This window comes from Crocodylus siamensis, chromosome 4, assembly GCF_052110815.1.
Source record: "Crocodylus siamensis isolate JL-2025a chromosome 4, ASM5211081v1, whole genome shotgun sequence".
NCBI classification, from domain to species: domain Eukaryota; kingdom Metazoa; phylum Chordata; order Crocodylia; family Crocodylidae; genus Crocodylus; species Crocodylus siamensis.
In genome coordinates, this window is record NC_143398.1 from 42,919,253 (window position 1) to 42,938,903 (window position 19,651).

The 19,651-nt window shown below is 46.7% G+C and overlaps 1 protein-coding gene across 9 annotated transcripts in view; it reads left to right on the plus strand.

Moving 5' to 3' along the window:
* The window catches only part of CADPS2 (calcium dependent secretion activator 2), a 619,537-nt gene that overhangs the window by 118,650 nt on the left and 481,236 nt on the right, over positions 1–19,651 (plus strand). For all 9 annotated transcript variants that reach the window (XM_090042182.1, XM_090042184.1, XM_090042183.1 and 6 more), the window contains exon 2: positions 9,958–10,071. In XM_090042182.1, the coding sequence (XP_089898308.1) occupies positions 9,958–10,071 (114 nt within the window). The remainder of the gene's footprint in view (positions 1–9,957; positions 10,072–19,651) is intronic.

The following is a 19,651-nucleotide window of genomic DNA, read 5'->3' on the forward strand; positions in this document are numbered from 1 at the left end:
GAGCCCAACCCCCAGAGGCCTGTAGTCACTTGTGACCTGGCAGGGATTGTCTCGAGCCATGTCATTTGTGCTCATGTGGATGAGTAGCACAGGGTGGTGGTGGTTGGGGGACCAGATGAGTTTGAGGATCCTCTCAATCGCATCCCGGACATGAGCCCCTGGGAGGCAGCGACCTCGTGGGTTCAGGGTTTAGGGCAACAGATTGCCCCCTTTGGCCCCCTCAAGAGGGAGTTGCCTACCACACTTACTCTGCGCCTTCTGGTTGTGGTTGCTGGTGGCCCTTCATCCTCACGTGCTGGAGCCAGCAGCTCGGCTGACTGGTGATGTAAGGAATTTGAATTTGCTGTGCAGCTCCAGGGGAGTGATTATCCTAGTGCGGTCATCCTTGGGCTGGAGGCTACTTTTATCCAGGCAACCCCTGGCTGGACTTCATGGTGGCTCTTCATTATGCTGTCTTGGTGGAGAGCCTGGTAGTAGGTGTCCAGTTCCTGTTCTGTCTGGCTAATGGTGCACAGCCGCTGCCTGGAGCTCCCTAATCTGGCATTCCAGGGCCTCCACTGTCAAGCATGCCTCACAAGGGGAAGTGTCAGAGCTACTAAACCCAGCGGCCTGCATCTGTGCTAGGTAGCATCCACAGCCAGAGGCCAGGGACGAAGTCTGGGTGGAGCCTGGGGCCATGGGTTCTGCCCAGGTGTGGGCAGGGACCTCACGCTCTGTTGGGGTAGAGACTGGAACCATAGGCTCCATCTGAGTGAAGGCCTTGGTGTTACCAGAATGGGGGGCCCAACTGCAGGGAGGAACTTCAGGGTGTGATGCGTCCCTCCCACCATGGTCCACGTAGTAGTCTGGGCTACTCCTGTGTAGACCCTTCCCTTCAGGCTTGCTGGCTAGAGCCTCGTGCCCTCTTGCGTGAGCTCCTCCTGCGCAAACTCCCGCACTGGACCCAGAAGCACGCCTGTTTGCGCATTCTGTTTGCGAGGCTCCAGTCACATGGCTCCCTAGGGGGCTGGGCCAAGTAGGAGCTGTGGGGGGGGTGACCCTCCTCAGCTCTTCTCAGCTGCTTGGCACCCACCCACCATGGGCCCCACCTACTTCCTGGCAGTGCTGGGGGTCTGGGTCAGGGTCTGTTGGGTGTGTGCTGGGGTCCTCAAGGTCCCAGGCTCAGCAGGGGCACGATGGGCTTTCACCCATGAGTCTTGCTGGGTACAAACTGCCTGTTCTAGCTGGCTGTGAAAGGGGTGGGGGTGGGATACCTGGCTCTGAACTCCAGCCAGGGTCTACATGGTGGGGGGGCCCCTCACAGTCTTTTCCCCTGCTCCGTTCTCCAGTGGAGGGGTGGGGGGTGCAGCCAGTAGCTGGCATGCTGATGGGGAAGTAGAGGAGAAGCTGTAAACCCCGCTCCCTGCCTTCCACCTCAGCATGTCAGCCTGGGTGGCATCTGGCCATGCCCTCACCCCTCCGCTCGAGTGGGGAGCAGGGGGAAAGTCGGTCAGGGGCTGCTTCACCCCTGCTGGGATCCCATGCGGGTGTGGAGGGGTTCCCCTCCAAGTACTGGAACCCAGCTGAGGTTGCCCTGGAGGGGGAGAGAGCCCCTGCCAGACTCATGCCCCCACATTCCTCACTTAGGAGAGGGGAAGGCAGCCCTTGCCGGGTTTTCTCCCTTGCTTGAGCGGAGAGCAGTGGGTGTGGTCACACCCAGCCCAGGGTTGGCATGCTGAGGTGGAGAGGGAGGGAGTTTAAACCTCCCTCCCTCCCTGCCTGAGTGGGAGACCTGGGCTGGGGTCCAGCCATGCCCCCGCCCCCCACTTGAGTGAGTAGCGAGGCAGGGGGAGGGAAAAGCCTGGCAGGGGCTGCCCCTCCCAGGCAAACGCCAGCTGGGGTCCAGGGCTGGGGGGGGGGGGTTAAAAACCCATCCCTCCCCACCTCAACCTGTGAGCCCCCAGCTGAGATGTGGCCAAGTCCCCCACTATCTCCTTGAGCAGTTGGTGGGGCCTGGTAGGGGCTGCCCCTTCCATCCTGAGGCAGGCCCAGGATGTGGTCTTGTGCAGCCACGGAGGTGGTTTAAATCCCCTCCCTTCTCACTGCAGCCTGCTCTCTGGGGCATGGCCATGCTCTCTGCCTGTGGTGGGGGCAAAACTGGCAGGGACTGCCCTCCCTTCAAGTGGGGAGCATGGGCCATAAGCCTGGCAGGGGCTGCTCTCCCAGGCAGACTGGGGCGGGGTCCTGTGTAGGCCTAAGAGGGTGTTTAATGCATCCCCCCCCCCAGTGCCGGGGCTGGGGTCTGGCCAGGCACCCCACTCTCTGCTCAAGATGGGGGGGGGGCAAAAGTCTGGCAGAGGCTGCCCCCATCAAATTCTAGCTGGGATCCTGTGCAGGATTGGGAGGGGGTTTAAACCCCCTTCCTACCTCAGTGTGTGAGCCCTGGCTGGGGCGTGGCTACACCCCCATTCTCCACTCAAGGTAAGTGGTGCAAAAGCCTGGCAGGGAGTGCCCCCCCCCGACAGGATGCAAGGGGGCAAAAGACTGGCAGGGGCTTCCCTACTCCTTCCCCTGTGGGCCAGGGATGCTGTTTAAACTGCTTCTCTTTCCTCCTTTTAGCATGCTGAGGCCAGGGAGAAGGGGGCTTTAAACTCCCCTCCCTGACCCACATGGGACCTTAGCCTGGCAGGGGTAGCCAGCCTGGATCTGTCCGGGGGTAAGATCCCATATGAGTCAGGGAGGGGAGTTTAAAGCCCTCTTCTCCCTGGCCTCAGCATGCTGGCCCTAGGCCTGGCCCATACCTCCTTTGCTTAAGCAGGGAGGGGAGAAAGCCTTGGAAGACTTTTGTCCTCCCTTCCCTTCGACAGTGGCTGGGAGGCATGCTGTAGTGCCCCCCAGCCACTGGGCTGAGCCAATCTCTGCAGGCATGTGACTACATTTCTGTTCACTTGCTTCTTGGTCCAGTCTAAATGCAGTTTAGACTGACATGTAAAGATTGAATCGATTCAGCACCTGTCTTTTGACTGTCTGTACTTCGCCATTGTGCGTAATGTTTACAGTATATTAGTTATTGTACAGAGAAATGTAAGGACAAGCTCCATGTTACCAGTAGCTGAAATGCAAGTTAAGCAATGTAGAGCTAAAGCAAAGAGAGTAGTTTATGATCGAAACTATGCAACTGGTCTCTGAAGTTTTACTGTTATATATATTTCTTGTTAATTCCCTGATATAGATAGAAAGATAGATATAGATATATCCTCAAAATATTAAAATAAAATACAGATATAGAGAGAGAGATATTTTAATATTTTGGGGTTGTGGGGGATAAAGAATTTTTCAGTTGCCTATGACAGCATTAGAGGTGGAGAAGAATCTTGGAAACAGTATTGATTCCAAGATGAACATCGGCTGCCAATGTGGGGATGTGGTCAGGAAGGCTAACTGCACTTCGTCATGCATCCATAGATGGATGCATCACTAGCAGGGCCAAGGAGGTGATCCTCCCCTTCTATGTGACATTGGTCAGGCCGCAGTTGGAATACTGCGTCCAGTTCTGGGCACCACACTTCAAGAGGGGTGTGGACAACATGGAGAGGGTCCAAAGGAGGGCCACTCGCATTATCAGGGGGCAGCAGGCAGGCCCTATGAGGACAGGCTAAAGGACCTGAACCTGTTCCGCCTCCACAAAAGAAGGCTGAGAGGGGATATGGTGGCTGCCTGTAAACTTGCCAAGGGGGACCAGCAGGCAGTGGGAGAGTTGCCGTTCCCCTGAGCACTACCGGGGTAACAAGAAACAATGGCTATAAGTTAACTGAGAGTAGATTCAGGCTAGATATCAGGAAGCACTACTTCACAGTCAGAGCGGCTAGGATCTGGAACCAGCTTCCAAGGGAAGTGGTGCTTGCCCCTATCCTGGGGGTCTTCAAAAAGAGGCGAGACAGCCACCTAGCTGGGGTTGTTTGACCCCAGCATCCTTTCCTGTCCATGGCAGGGGGTCAAACTAGATTTGTGGGTTGTCTGTTTGGGTCCCTTCCGTCCCTACCAATTATGAAACTGTGTTTCAGGTAGGAGGAAAAGAAGATGTTAGATACTAATGGTGAGATAATATGTACTGTGGACATGTGCCGTGTGGCTTTAGTAGAGGGAAGGTGACAGAGAAAAGCAGAAAGCTGCATTGGAGCCAATTTGTATAAATGCTTGCAAGGCAGGACAGAGAGATTGAATTTGATGTGAAAAGTGGGATGAAATCAGGGAGAGGGTTAACTGCACTTCTGAAGAAATGATATGTTCGTGATCATCCAGGCAGATGGTCACACTTGGCTGCTTGGTTTCACCCATCCTTTCTTCCTATCCTGTGCCACGGACTTCTGATTGATATGGAACAGTCGTTCTCAGCCTTTTTAGTCTTGAATCATCCCTTGTTAGACTCAGAGCACCCCTTGGAAAAAGCCAGCTCTAAGCTTTCATTCATTTTTCACCATGGAAAAATAATAGAACACTTCTGTTACGAAGAGCTCAGACCACAGCAAGTCAGAATGTTTCTACCGTGTTTCCCTGAAAATAAGACACTGTCTTATATTTATTTTTCCTCAAGAAGACACACTATGGCTTATTTTCGGGGGATGTCTTATTTTTAAAACAGCATTTTTTATTTTTTTTTTCTGTTTTTTTGCACCGGTCCTGGAAGCACTGCAATACCAGGTCAATGCATGGAGTGGATGGAGCACGCTGTGGTTCCACCACCCAATACCAAAACTATGTATGATGTTAATCCAAAGCCGCAGCCACAGCTTTATTCTTCCCCCTGAGGACACACAATACCTAAAGCAGAACTTCCTGCTCCTCACTTCACTGAGGAGACTTTTACTTTCACTTTCTATTTCTCCCTCTCCGGTCACCTCCGAGATAGCAGCTGTCACGATGGGGCAAATGAGAAGGGCTGCCCGTCTTATTTACCGCTTCGCGCCAGTATGCTTAGCCACGCCTATCACTATGTCTTATTTTCGGGGTATGGCTTATATTGCGCAAATACGTAGAAATCCTGCTACGGCTTATTTTATGGGTATGTCTTATTTTCGGGGAAACATGGTAGCACTATGGATTCCTATTTGAAATTTCTGGGTTTACCTTGGGAATCGCATGTAGTGTTTGCACACCCAACAGTGCTGTTGCGTGCAGCATCCTTAGAGGGACCCCTAACGTTTGTGAAACACACAGACATGTATAGCAGTTGATTTAAAAACAACAACGATGCAATACAGCTGTATTCATACCAGTGGTGATGCATAGGGGGTGCATGTGCACCCCATGACAGCCAGCATTCCCTGCTTAGGCATAGTGGTGAGGCAGGTGGGAGCACTGGTGCCCCACCCTGTGAGTGCTGGCTGGGGAGTGGAGGTGCCAGGAGAAGCACCGCTGGCACTTCCTTCTGGGTGCCCGGCTCATGCCTACAGGTCATCTCAACTGGCCATGGTGGCACCCCTCCACTGCTGGTTGCTGGCACTCAGGAGGCACTAGTTGCCCATGACTCATACCAAAGGCAAAGTTTTTCAAATTTGCAAGTATGGTATATTTTTCTAAAACATCTCATTTAAGAAAACCTGCATCACTCTACACAGATTATACCCCATATACAAACTGGCAAGTGTTAGTGGTGGTGCTGCGACACCCTGTTTGAGAATTGCTGGTGTGGAAAGTGTAATTGGGACGTTGGAGCAACAACCAGAAGGGGGATAATTTTGCTCAGTCTCCTAAAAGTGCACTCCTCCTCATCCCTCCCTTCCAAGTTTATCCATGCTCTCATGGGGAAAAAAGTAAAAACAAAACAAAAATTTTAGTAAAGTTTCAAGCACTTGTGTGGGAGTGACATGAATACAACCGTTATGTTTGCCATTTATTAAAGTGAAAAAGGTTTAATAGTGCATGTCTGCATTGACAAAGAAGAGATTTAAAAAAAAAAAAATCCTAATTTCTTTCTCCTTAATCTTTTCTTTCTCTGGTTTCTATTGCTTATGTCTCTCCCCTTTTCTGCCTGTCTCTCACTGCCATTCTTTGTTATATATATTTTTAAAGCTTGTGATTATGTTCATTTATTCATGTAAGTTAGCATCTTGAAATAGGACAAGAGAAGTACGACAAAGCATAAAGAAACCTCGGTATTCTGAGGTATGTACTGTGGCAAAGGATTTACACTACACTGTGGAATAATACAAATTATGTTTTTTGGCAGCTGGTTCAATTACATCTCTGCTTGCAAGATGAGCTATTAACATTTATTGAAATATGCTAGTCTCAGTGCTAAAAGGATGCTTTATAATTTTTCTAATTTAGTTGCATTATTTATTTTTTAGATTTATATTCCACTCTATCTAAAGGGCTCAGAACAGCTTACAACAAACAGACAACTACAGAGTGGAAATAACAGTTCATTCACTTAAAAACAATTCTTTTTAATTTTTTAAATTTCCCCATTAAAAGTACAAATAACTTGGATAACTCAACTAAACAACCCCCAAATCAACCCTCCCTTCTTGAAACAAAACCCCACAATGCTCAAATGCTGGTAAGCCCTTAAAACTGCTACCTAAAGTATTAATACATTGCTTTGGTATTCATTAACTTTTTTTTTCCCCCCTTAAAAAACGGCTTTTGCATAACATGCTGGATTTCCTTTTACAAACAGAGATCTGTTAAAGCCAGAAACAAATGTATATTACAGGGCTTCATTCATAACATTTTGTTTGATATGTAGTTAGAAAGCAGGAAATGCAGCTAAAGAAAATAAAGTTTGTATGCATGACAAACAATTTTATAATAGTTTTGGCAGAAAGCGCACAAGTTTTAGTAACAAATCTGAATATTCTGTAGAACAGATAAGCTGTTTGTTTAGCAATGGTGGCATATTGTCTGTGGAAACAGATAACTACCTTAAATCGTTGCAAAACAGTACAACATGCATTAATTTACATTCAAGTAAACATAACTTATGCTTTGTATTTTCATACATTTCAGCTTTTTTCAGTTTGCTTAGGAAAAATTTTGAAAGGTTATGCATAATATTAGAGGAAACCAGGGAGGTTGTTTTTCATGTATTAAAATTTGATATGAGATTCTTTTGAAACTCTTAACACCACCTGTGTGTGAGGTAAGAGATTTAGTTCGAGGAACATATTTCAATTTGTGATATCTTTTTACGATGGGTGAGTAGAGAACTACTACTGAGTCGCATGATGAACATTTGTGTCAATCAGCAGTGTATGTGCTGTGAAACCATGCGCTGCAGGTAGAAAAACCTTCAGTAGTAAACTTTAAGTCTGTGTTGAACCTCCTTCCCCCCCGTGGTCTTTGTTTGCTTTGACATCTGCTGAAGTTCATGTACTGATAATCACTTAGGGTGCTTGCACAAGTCAGGAGGGCCCAATCCAAGGGGGCTCCATTCTACCGCACCTTTTTCTCCGATTCCGGCTCTGCAAAATCCAGCCAGCGGCTCCGTGCTGCTCCCTTTCTCTTCCCTCCCCTGCTGACAGCCCTGGGAGAGGGGTAGGGCTGATAACTGTTACTTTTCTTTAGTTGTATGCATAGCTCTGTAGCTTTTCCACTGCTGGTGCTTAATTTCTGTACATCACTACCCTTTCAGGATTTATCCTATTCAGAGATTCACATATTAGCAAAGTTTGTGTTGTCTCTTTAATGGAAGGATAGCAAATAGTACATCTGGCTTTTAGATGCAATTTGAAGGTGAATATTGCAGCAAAGTGCTACAGGTTTAGCATGCAAGTCATGCAACCTGTTAAATATTTGAGGAATTTTGTGCTGCAGCTTATACCTCATCTATCATAAAGGGATTTAAAATTCCCACTGGTACTATAATAGGGTTTAAAAAAAGAAAAAAGAAAAAAACCCTCTCTAAAATAGACTGTCAGTTTAATCAAGTTCGTTTCTTTCAATTACAATATTTTAAAAACCATTGACCTCACAATGACTGTGCCAGTGACACTGCAGAAAAGTTTGTTCTTTTTCTATTTACAGTAACTTTTTTATTAGCAGTGTTAACGAGTTAAACTGATTTTTATGAAGTGTTTTTAAATGCTTACCTTGTTCTCCATTTAGTATTTCTGGAAACATCATATTTGTTTAGAGTGGAAAAATATGGCTGGTTTGTATTAAAACAGGATGTTAAAATGCTTTTATATTAAAATTACTTTTTTTAAATAAATGTCCTGTCATACAATGTTGTTAGACATTTCAGTCAAAGTCTAGCCTGGTAAAACTTCAGATTAACTTGTAGAATTAAAAATAGGGTAAATAAATTTCTCAGTTTTACCCTTAAAAGCTTAATATGATGCCGGTATTTGAAATGACTACATGAAACCCCCCAAAATCTGAATATTGTAAATATTTGTACTCTTACTTCAAGATGTCTCATTCTAACTTTTCCCTTTTACAAGGTTTATACCCATGTGGGATAACCTCAAAGACATTTTGGAGCTCACATCCATCCATTTGGAATCCCTTGTAGCTGAAGATGATAGTCTTCCATGACTGCTTTATCTATGGGTCAATTCTACATGAGCCCATGAGTCCTTTGAAAACAGAGTCCTCTTCTGGGCTGTATGCAACTATCAGGATTTTTTTCCTTGTGATTGTACCACTGAAGATCTTCTAGTGGGTAACCTGATAAAAACTGATTGTAAGGGGTGAAAGGCCCATACAAATGGCTTCACTGCTGTAGTTACAAAGCAGTTATTTAAAGCATCTCTTTACTGTACAACACTTGCTTCATCTGAGTTCAGGGTATATCAGAGAACATCACTTTTCCTATGTTCCGCACTGTTCCTTGGCCTGCCCTGTGCAATAGCAGGAAAAAAATGGCTGGCAGGAACCAGTTTTCTATAGGCAAACTTCTTGGAAAAAAATTGCATAGCAGTTCATGGGTCTGTCCTAAAATATAAAGGTTGCTTGGTTAAATTTCAGCCTTTTGAAGCTGGAACTAGTTTTTCACAAAGGCATCTTTTGTGCTGCAGACTGCTACTGTGTTTCCTCTTTCCCCTGCTCCCACTAATATATTCCTATTCAGGAGTGGATCCAGAGGGAGTGCAATGACCCTTTCTGACCATGTGGCAGAAGCAGCAGCCCCAGTCCCCAAAGAGGGAATGGAGGGGAGCAATTCCTCCCTTGCTCAAAGAAACATCCCTGCCACCCATTCCCCTCCCCAGCCTACTTCTGCCCCGAGGGGAAAAGGGAGTTCCTGTCCCATTCCAGCTGGGCTGCACTGGGGCTGGGTACAGCCAGGGGCAGAAACAGTGAAAGCAGGTGGGTTCCCCCTCCCCCCCCTGGATGTTTCAGCACCAGTTCATGAGGAGGTGCAGGGAGGTGAAACCTGCCATTTCACCAGACTGAGCCCAGGCCCCATGTAGCCCCGCTGAAGCAACTCTGGAGCTCCCATTGCCCCCACGCCAGTAGGGACAGCAGCAGCAGGTAGAGAGGAGGGGATGTATCCATTAGCAGGGAAGAGGTGGTGGTGGGAGTTCTACCTGCTTTAGGGACTTAAAATCCCCCACTGCTGCCCCTGTAGCATGGTCTGTCTACCCCAGTGTGGTGGGGAGGAGTGGGAGAAAGGAGGGGGCTGGAAGCAAGGGCTGCAGTCACTCCTGCCATACCTATTGCTGCTTCTAAACCCACCTTGTAAAATCCTGAATCCACCTCTGTTCCCATTGTCATCACTACAAGTATGTGTGGGAATAGCCACCACTGCCTGTTGCAAGTTAAGCCTCAGATGTTGTAGTGGGTGTCTAAGACCTGCTGCACCCTGCCTCTTTCTCCTTGCCAGTTGTACTTGGCCAGTGTATTGAGAGCCAGTGCTTTGAGGAGCTAGCTCTTTTCTTGTCCATATACTTAGAAAAGATGCTGTTGTAATGTAATGTTGGCAAACATTTTCACTTGGAGGCTAACTGCCTTTACCTTTTTTATCCCTCACAGCTCAACAAGCAGCAATTACAAATACTAAAGGAGCGTTTCCAGCTCTTCCTGAATGGAGAGACACAAATTGTAGCAGATGAAGCATTTTGCAACGCTGTGCGAAGTTATTATGAGGCAAGTTGAATGCTTTGTTTTCTTTGCTGCTTAGAAAGTTCACAAGACTTTTGTATAATTATAATCCATCTGCATTGAAGGAATTGTGAGTTTCCAAGGTTGTGAGCCTGAGAATCTCCTGAAAACATTTTTGGTGCCACTTTGCAATTCAAAAACTTTAAATCCACTGCCTGGACATAAGAGATAAACCAAACTGGAAGATATACACTTCTGAGGAAGGGGGAAAAGACAAAAAAAGATGCTAAAAATGTTTCTGGTGCTGGTTGATACAACTGGGTACTGCTATCTTTATTGCCATATGTCTAAATTACCCCTTTTAATCAGGGTTTTAGCTGTAAATTACCATCTTGAAATATATGTCTTCTGGCCTATGAATTTTTAGGGACAGTAAAGAGTTTCTTGGAGATGAGTTGGTCTTTTCTTTCCTGAAGGAATAATGCCAGTACAGCAGTGCCAAGTCTCTTGAATTCAGCCTGTGCTGCCCTAGGGATTCTGTTGTGATTAACACTGCCAGCCCCGGTTTTTACATTTGTTCTTTAATTGCTTAAGGGGAATGTCCTTTTCAATGGTGATAAATTATTTTGAGAACTCTGTCCCTCTTATTGGGTTACACAGTTGAGGAATATATGCATTGTACTTTGCAGAAAGCAGCTGCTTTAAATAAAACATTTATAGCAAACTTCAAGTTTGCTAGGTATATAACTAGTGCTGTATATTTTAAATCAATGTAGTTATTTCTTTAATTAGTTTTTTTTCTTAATGTCACAAACGGTTTGTTCTCTTTCAAGTTAGTCATGTTTTCTTTCAGCATATAGTTCCTTCGTATTCCTTCCTGATGTACTTTTCTACTTACTAAGTAAAAACTTTCTTGGTACAGAAAGACTTATATGTACTAATACAATTATGATGTGCAAGTTTTATTTTTTTTCCTTTCCTGTACAAGAAATGTAGGTGAGATTTGTTACCCAGCTATCTCAAGAAAAGTGTCACAGTTCAGAATGAGAATTTATCCTGTCAACCAAATGATGGACAGACCATCTCCCTGGAGACAGGAGACCCTGTATTTGTGGAGAGGATGGGAGGAAAGTGAGACTTAGACAGTTTGCAAGCTAAGGGGACAAGGAAGATGTGAATGTTAACGGATAGGAAAATGGGTGAGGGAGAAAATACTGGTGACCTCAAAGAAGAGGTATGATTAAGTCAGGGGTATAAGGAAAGCGCTGGGAGCAAATACCAGTGGAAGACTTAGGAGACGGAGAAAGCTGTGGTTGGAATGTGAAAATACTAAGAGAATAGGGCAGAAATGAAGCAGATTTCATTTGGATATATTTACAACTTCTTATCTTATGAAGAATTATATCAGTGCTCAGTGCTACTATTTTTGTTACATAAGGAACCTAAGAAGCATTTAAGGAACGTTTGGTTAAGTGAAGATCCAGAGGGACTCGAGAGGAATGTGAAAAGCAGGAGATTAAGGAGAATTAGGATAATCTACTACAGGGCTATTCATTTTCTGGATGGTGGGGGCCACACTTCACTCGGGCTATAGATCCCTGACATTCCTCCTGCTGACCTGGCTGCCCAGCTTTCTCTCGCCACGTGCACGCTGCTTGGCCAGTGTCTCTTCCTGTGCTGCTCACATAGCCCAGATGGCACAGACTCTCTTGTGTACAGGGCCCCTCTTTTGTGCCATGGGCAGCCCAGATTTCCCTCTGTTGCATGTGCCTACTACACAGCCCCAAGATGGGGGAGGCAGGAAGCAGAAGCCAAAAGGACTGGGAGCCTGGTCACTCCAGTCACTGAAGTGGGGGGGACAGTGGCAGCTGGGGGAAGCCCAGGGTCTGAATGTTAACCCCTTAGGACTCCATGGAGCTCACGGACTGCCAGTTAGACAAACCTGATCTACTAGACTCATTTAACCTTCAAGAAGGGCTGATTAATGCCACCATAAAGCTAGTTTGGTGGCCAGATAGAAAAGACATGATGGGCTGTTTCAGTACTAAAACTCTGATGATGAAGAAAAGGGAAAGAATTTAATCCATTTAATCATTCTTTCTCTACAGTTTTTTGCTGTTTAATCAGTAACTCTTAAAATTGCATACTCAAACTGAAGCATGGTTGCATGCATGCATAAGCTCCTGACAATCCAGAAAACTTGAAAGACTGCCACTTTCTTTGGGATATTTCTCACTTCTGATAGGTCTGCTCTTTGCCAATTCTAGTAATTCACATCTCAAGCATAGTCCTTGTGTGCTTCAGCCACAGCTTTCTGGATGCTAGCAAATGACTTAAATCAGTTTAGACTGTAAACTGTGGAGTAGGGACTCTACAAGGTTCAGCACAATGGCACCTATTTTTGGTTAGTCCTGGGACATACTAAATATGATTAATAACAATACACACACAAGAATCTGAGCTAATACAATACTGGGGCTTTTAAACACCTCACCTAGTTTGAAGCCCAGTCATGGAAACAAATAGATATGTGATCTGATTAATAACTTTATTCTAAAAAATATTTCTGTCAATACCCCATGAGTCTTTGCAGCGGCCCCAGGGGATTTAACGCCCTACACTCTTCAAAGCCAGGCTACTTTAGTTTTCACATATTTTGATTTAAAGGGCTCTTGAAAAGGCTGTTTTCCATATGTGACTTCTTAGACAGTAAGTTGAATCCTCTGCAGTATTACCTCCTTCAACAAAGTGAAAAGTCTGTTCTTAATGCCTGATTCAAAACATGAATTCATTGCTGACTCTATCCCAAGTCAACTCAAGTGATCTGCTTCACCTCCTTTGCTCAGAATCTTCCTTTTGCTATGGAAGACCCTGTAAAAGTCCTGTCTTCAACTTATTTTCTTAAAATAGTTATGCTGGAGGAGCAATTAAATTCTGTAACCTGTAACTCGACATTAATTTTAGTCAGAGCAGGCACGTCTACACATACTTTGATCCAGCCTAAATTTACTCTGTAGATGCCTGCCTGAAAGCACTTATACCACATGCAGGGATTAGAGAGATTTGCTGCTCTTTGCACCAAGTTTCCTGAAGCCCTGCAGTGGGCCCCTGCTGCCACTGGGAGAAGCTATAGGCTCCAGATGCCAGCCCCTGGCAGCCCTCTTTAAAAGTCAGACCCTCTGGTTGCTCTCTGGCCAGCCTCTTCCTTGCCCGGGAACAGCATGCCAAGCGCAGGGACGGCACACATCAGCTCTCTCCTTGACCACTCTGACTTCCCACAGTAGGCCTGCTCCAGCTCCTGTCCCTGGCAGCAATGACCAGCACTCCAGGCTCTGGTGGCCTCTATGCTGGCCCATGGCCATCTTGCCCTGTCTGGCTCCCCAACATGCAGCAACTGCCTGTCTACCTGCACCATGCCATCCCAGGGCCACCACTGCCACTGAGCAACTCCTGCCAGCGGGGACACAGATGGGAGTTCCAGAATGCCACTGCCAGGGCCACCGTTTCCCTCCTGGACCTCCAGCCCTGTTGTGTTTGGGCTCACCATGCCAGCCAGGGCTGGTGGTTGCATGCTGTCCAGCACACCTGGGATGATGAGCAGTGGCTGGACTCATTCTGGCCAAACTGGGCCATTTTCCAGGATCTCCTCCAGCAACTCCAGCTCCACCTGGAGCGACAGGGTAGCGGCATGCACCTGGGTCTCCCTGCGGACACCCGCCTGGCCCTTGCCCTGCTGAAGCTGGCCATGCCCCCCAGCCTTTGGTATGTCAGACACCTGTTCACCATGTGCAAGGCCACCACCATGGAAGCTATCTTGGAGGTGTGTGGGGCCCTCCAGGACTTGCTGGGGCACACGGCGCTCTGTGTCCATGACCCCCTGGAGGTGGTGGCAGGGTTTCATACCCTGGGGTTTCCCCAGTGTATCTGGGCCCTGGATGGGACCCACATTGCTGACTGCCCCATGGAGACCAGCCGTACTACAGTCAGAGAGGGTTTCATTCTGTGGTCCTGCAGGCAGTCATGGACCACCATGCCACATACATGTGCGTGAGTTCCGACTGGGTGGCACGGGTGGAGAGTGGGTGCTTTGCTGGGACTGCTAGACCTGCAGCTGGGCCCTTTCATAGTTCTGCTTCTCCTCAGTGGGGACCCTACCTACCTGCTCCTCCTTTGGCTGATGCAGTCCTACACTGGCTATGGATAGTGGCGACCCTGAGGCCGTATCCTCTGTCAATTGTGGCCTCTTCCCCATTTCCAGCTGCATGACTTGTAGTCATGAGATGAGCTTTCTGTGAGAGTTTGCAACATCTCACTCTTCTGAGGTCAGTGGGCCACCGGGTGTTGGCTGCAGGCAGCCTGCCTCCCCTGTGCCATTCCCAGGGCAGAACACACCAGGCTGCTCCAGGCCCTAATGTCCTCCTTTCTCCTGCAGGCCAACCGCTCTACCGGGCTGCCACCTAGTCCACAACACCTGGGCTCAGGGCGCACAGGGCTCCTGGACAACTGGGACAAGGAGCTGCCCATGCCCCTGCCGTCCCCTCTGGGGGCCTCTCCAGGGAGGTGCCCTGGGGCCAGTTTCCTGCCATTCTTGCACTGCACCCCAAGTGTGCCCCTGCTGCACATGCCCTGGGCAGTGTGTGATGAGCAGTTTGCATGGATCAAGGGGTGTCTGACCTACTGTGCCCTGCTGATGCTAATCCTCATAGTGCCCCAGGTGCACCTGTGCACCTGGTATGGGACCATGAGCTATGATGGGGTGAGGGGCAAGCCTAGGCTGCCTTGCAACCTCTGCCATTGCTTGGAGGGCTATCCGTGGCTGCGCTACATGTCTCCAGTTCCTGCTGCTGAGGAAGACTTATCTGCCAGCATCAATGTGCTCCTCAGCAGGTGAGAGGCCTGTGCCTGTCTAGCTGTGGGGGCATGAGCTAGTCAGTAAAGTTCTGCTCTGTGTCTCACCTGTCTGTGTCCTCCGGCAGGGGAACCCAGAGCCAGGGGAGTGCAGGCGGGTGGTCAGGGAAGGTGGGGCAGGGGCTGGGGCTGGGGGTGAGAGGCAGGGGCTGGGGTGGGGTGCGTCCTCCCCCCATAGTGAGGCTTACCACATGGCTGGACCTAATAGCTTAGCTTACGGCTCAGTACAGCTGGTGTCCTCAGTGCAGCTGGTGTCCTCAGATTGCAGGACTCCATGTGCAGGAACCTGCCAGGGAGGGTCTGGTGCTGCTAGCAGCTGGCAGTGTTGTGACTGGTTGTGCCTCGTGACTGGCTGTTGGGCTGTGGAGCTGGTGAGGCAGGTGTTGGCCAGGGCTTCCTGAGCTGCTGGTGGAAACTGCAGCTGGGAAGCTACATGGGACAGGTGACTGGATGCCCAAGGCACCCTCCCCCAGTGACTTGTCACCAGATGTGCCAGGGCTCAGGCAGGCTGCCCATGTTGCTGTATACAGAATGGTTGTGGCCTAGATCCTGGGGTGCAAGAATGGCTGTCAGTTGCTGTGTAAAGGGCATGGTTTTATGGGCACAGCTGGACTGATGATTGTGGTCAGTCATGGCAACCCACTATGCCTGTAAGACTGTGACAATTACGTGGCACTGCTATGCTGACCAGTTGTGCCCATGCTTCCACATCTGGCCTGACAGTGCCTCATAGGTGTGCACGTTAGAGTGGCCACCCCGCTCAAACTGGCACTGTATTTCTGCCTTGCCCCACAGTGCCAGGAGGTCACCAGTCTTCTCCTTGGTCCAGTTGGGGCCTTACAGTTTCATAGTTTCTAGGGTCGGAAGGGATCTGAGCAGATCATCTAGTCCGACCCCCTGCCATGGCAGGAAAGAGTACTGGGGTCAAACGACCCCAGCAAGGTGTTCATCTAACCTCCTCTTAAAACCCCCCAGGGTAGGAGCCTGCACCACTTCTCTTGGAAGTTGGTTCCAGACCTTAGCCGCCCTGACCATGAAGTAGTGCCTCCTGATATCTAGCCTTGGGTGGAGGGGACTGGCATGGGCATGTCTACTAACTGGGAGGAGGCTGTGGTGTGTTCTGGGTCCCAGTACAGCTGTCTCTGTGTTGCTGGCCTTGGGCAGCTGCTTTCAGGGGCACAGCAAGGGCCTGACAGCATGTACGGCAGAGGCAATGCCCCACAGCACCTGCAGGTGCAGGGCAAGTGGCTGGGGGGTGTATTGCAAGCAGGTGGCGCTGCAACACCTGCATGGCCCTGGGGACTGATAGACCTGGCCTGAGCCTGTAGCACCCTTCTGGCCTCAACGGCACTGCTCCAGTGCTAAGCAGCAGCAGCAGCAGCTCTGGGGTGTAGGCAGGCAGGCACAGGTAGCCTGTGACTTGCCTAGGGGGACACACATGGCCTGGAGTGCCCTCAGGCTCCCTGCTGAGTGTGCCCCAGTGCTGAAAATGTCTGCAGGCTTTAGCTGCCATAGAGGCATGCCCAGCTCTGGGGCCGGAGAGGCTCCTAGCCTAGAGCCCTGGGGCTGGTCTGAGACTGGCTGCCTAGTAGCTGAGTAGACCCAAGAGCAAACTTGCTCCCAGGTCATGTCTACACGTGTTACTGCACAGTAATAAATCCTGTTTAAAGTTGCTACTTGCAGTTGCAGGTGGTGAACTTAAGTTGGATTAAGGTGTCTTACTGTGCAGTAAGCATGCACACACAGACATGTATGCTTGCTTATTGCACAGTAAATTCCGCTAACGCACAGCAACGCATCTCATGTAAATATGCCCAACCAGGATGATTCTGAGTTTGTTTGCCTTGGCAGTGAGCATTGTTTTCTCTTGTTAGTCTGCCTCTGGCATGACGTCTATGCCAGTGGTTCAATATTAGTCTGTTAGTATGTTCAGTATTATTCAAGGGGCTTTTTAGAAGCTTTTTAAAGGAAGGTTGTAGGAAAAGTGTTCCCAGGAATTTTGTTGACCTAATTTTTCATCTTTATTCCTAAAATCTGTTACTTTTCTCCACCTCTCTTTCTTTCCCCGTTCCCTTTAGCCATGTCCATGCTTATTCTGGATGTCTTTTATGTCTCTGATTTTGCATAATTAAGATTGAATCAAGGGCTTCCTTGGAGGCCTGATTTTATTTATTTATTCCCCCCCCCCATTTCCATCCTAAAATGTCTTTGGGGAGAGGAAAAATATTGGCCATGATTTTGTGATTACTCTTAGACCTGTAGTAAATTTCTTAATGGAAAATTCCATTGCATTTTAAACCAGACTCTAATCTGCTAGAACATCAGTTGTCAATGATGTTTCTAGATAAAAAGAAAAAATCAATCAAATGGCAATTTAATATGAGTAATTATGTTGGACACACTAAGTGTGAAATTAAGTGAGAGAGTGATTTATGAAATTAAGTGTTCTTTTGCATATTTTAGCTCAATTAGTTGCTAGCCCAAAAAAGTGAATAAAATAAAACAATAGGCACACATTCATACGCTGAAACTTAACTTGCCTAGGCCAGAAAGCACTCGTGTAGAAACCCAGCAGGATGCCTGTGCGCCACTTAAAACCTCAAAATAGAGTTCATATTGAACATGCATGTCTTGTACTAGACTCTTGCACAGCAGTAATTTTTCACTCTTGAGTACATATACTGTTGGAAAGAATGAATAAAATAGATGCGATGACTATCTGAAATGTGAAATGAGATGAAATATTTTCAGGAACTGATAAATTAACTTGGATGCTGGTGGTGCCACCTGACTTGTCCTAGCAGTGCCCAGCCCCCACTCTGCTTCAGATGGCTGGAGGCTGGCTTACTGGCTACATTAGCTGGAATGGCCTTTACCTTTTATAACATAAGAAAATTAGAAATAAAGCATTATCATTATCTAGATTGTTTGGTTTATTGAATATCCATGCAATACTGATGTTTGTCCTTGTGTATTTTATACAGTTGTGCCCTATATACATAGCTTTATTTAGCAAAGCTCCTACTCCCCTTCACCCATTATTTACCCAGTCCAAGTTCCCTTCCTGTTGGATCCTGAGAAGATACTTATTTTTGTACATTTCCTAAAATGTGAAGATCCACCCTAAGCCTCATGCCATTATTTAGTCCCATTCAATAGTCGTCAGTATTCCTAGGTTTTCTCACTTCTTCCCGTCTTTGTCCTCATACTTTGGTATCTTCTTTCCCCTGGGCTTAACATTTTGCCATTCAGTATTATGGTATTACTTCCTGCTGTCTGTGTTAGGCTCAGGATGAGATTCCAGGATCCTTTCCATTATGTCTACTTTCTCAAAGATTTTAAGACTTTCTTCTTTTTTTCCCACCTTTATCATGTATTCTTGTGCTTGATATGTAAAGATCAGTTTAAAAGGAAAACTCCATCAGTATCTTACATTTGCTTCTTGGAGAGAGGCTATAATTTCACTTCTTAATGTTGCCTGTGACTGGTCTTGGAACACTTGTTTTGTTTTATTTTATATCTTCCCAAAGTAGGTTTAGAAGCTTTTCTAACCTTCTTCAAAATCTGCTGCTTTTGCTCTCTACAAAATGTAGCAGCATGTCTCTTGGCTTGTTTCAACTGGGGGGGGGCATGGAGAGCTCCAAATGCCCTGTCTACACGGATGGTTGCCTTTTGTTTTCAGCTGCAGGGAGAGGTAAAATATTTAAATATTTTGTTTAAATATTTTTGTCTGAGGTGAAATCAGAGACATAAAAGACATCCAGAATAATCAGGGACATGGCTAAAGGGAATGGGGAAAGAAAGAGAGGTGGAGAAAAGTAACAGATTTTAGGAATAAAGATGAAAAATTAGGTCAACAAAATTCCTGGGAACACTTTTCCTACAAGCTTCTTTTAAAAAGCTTCTAAAAAGCCCCTTGAATAATACTGAACATACTAACAGACTAATATTGAACCACTGGCATAGACATCATGTCAGAGGCAGACTAACAACAAGAGGAAACAATGTTCACTTTAAAGGCAGGCAAACCCAGAATCATCCTGGTTGGGCATGTCTGCATGAGATGTGTTACTGTGTTTTAGCATAATTTACAGTGCAATAAGTGTACATGTCTGTGTGCGTGCTTACTGCACAGTAAAACCCCTTAATCCCGCTTAAGTTTGCTACCTGCAAATGGCTTTTCCTTCCTCACGCCTTGTGGGAGTCTTTATCCTTATGCTTATTTCGTCTTCCGTTATTATCTATAATTAAATATGTTTTTGCAAGCTCTCTTTCTTTTTATCAGTCAGCTTTTAATATAATTTTGAATACATACTGCTGATTGTAGATTTCCCTTCACCTTTATCTCCAGGTCTGTGACTACACCATTACTTAATATCACGGAAACAGTAAGTTAAGTTTATATCCTGGAATATAATTGATTGACTCTGCAATTTTTATTCCAGTGTACTGACATAAGTGTTTAATTATGTTTCTATCTCCTTGCATTATTTGTCTCAATCTCAAATTCCATCATTTAATTATACTATACACTGTAAAGGAATTAAAAAGGATTAATTAGAAAGGAAATGGAACTATTACTTTAAGTGTCCTCTTTATTTGTGTATTATTGATCAGGATTTATTCTTCTGTTCATTAAAGTTTATACACCTCAGACTTAGAATAGAATCTGAAAAAAAACAAAAAAACAAACCTCCAAAAATGTATCATTTACATG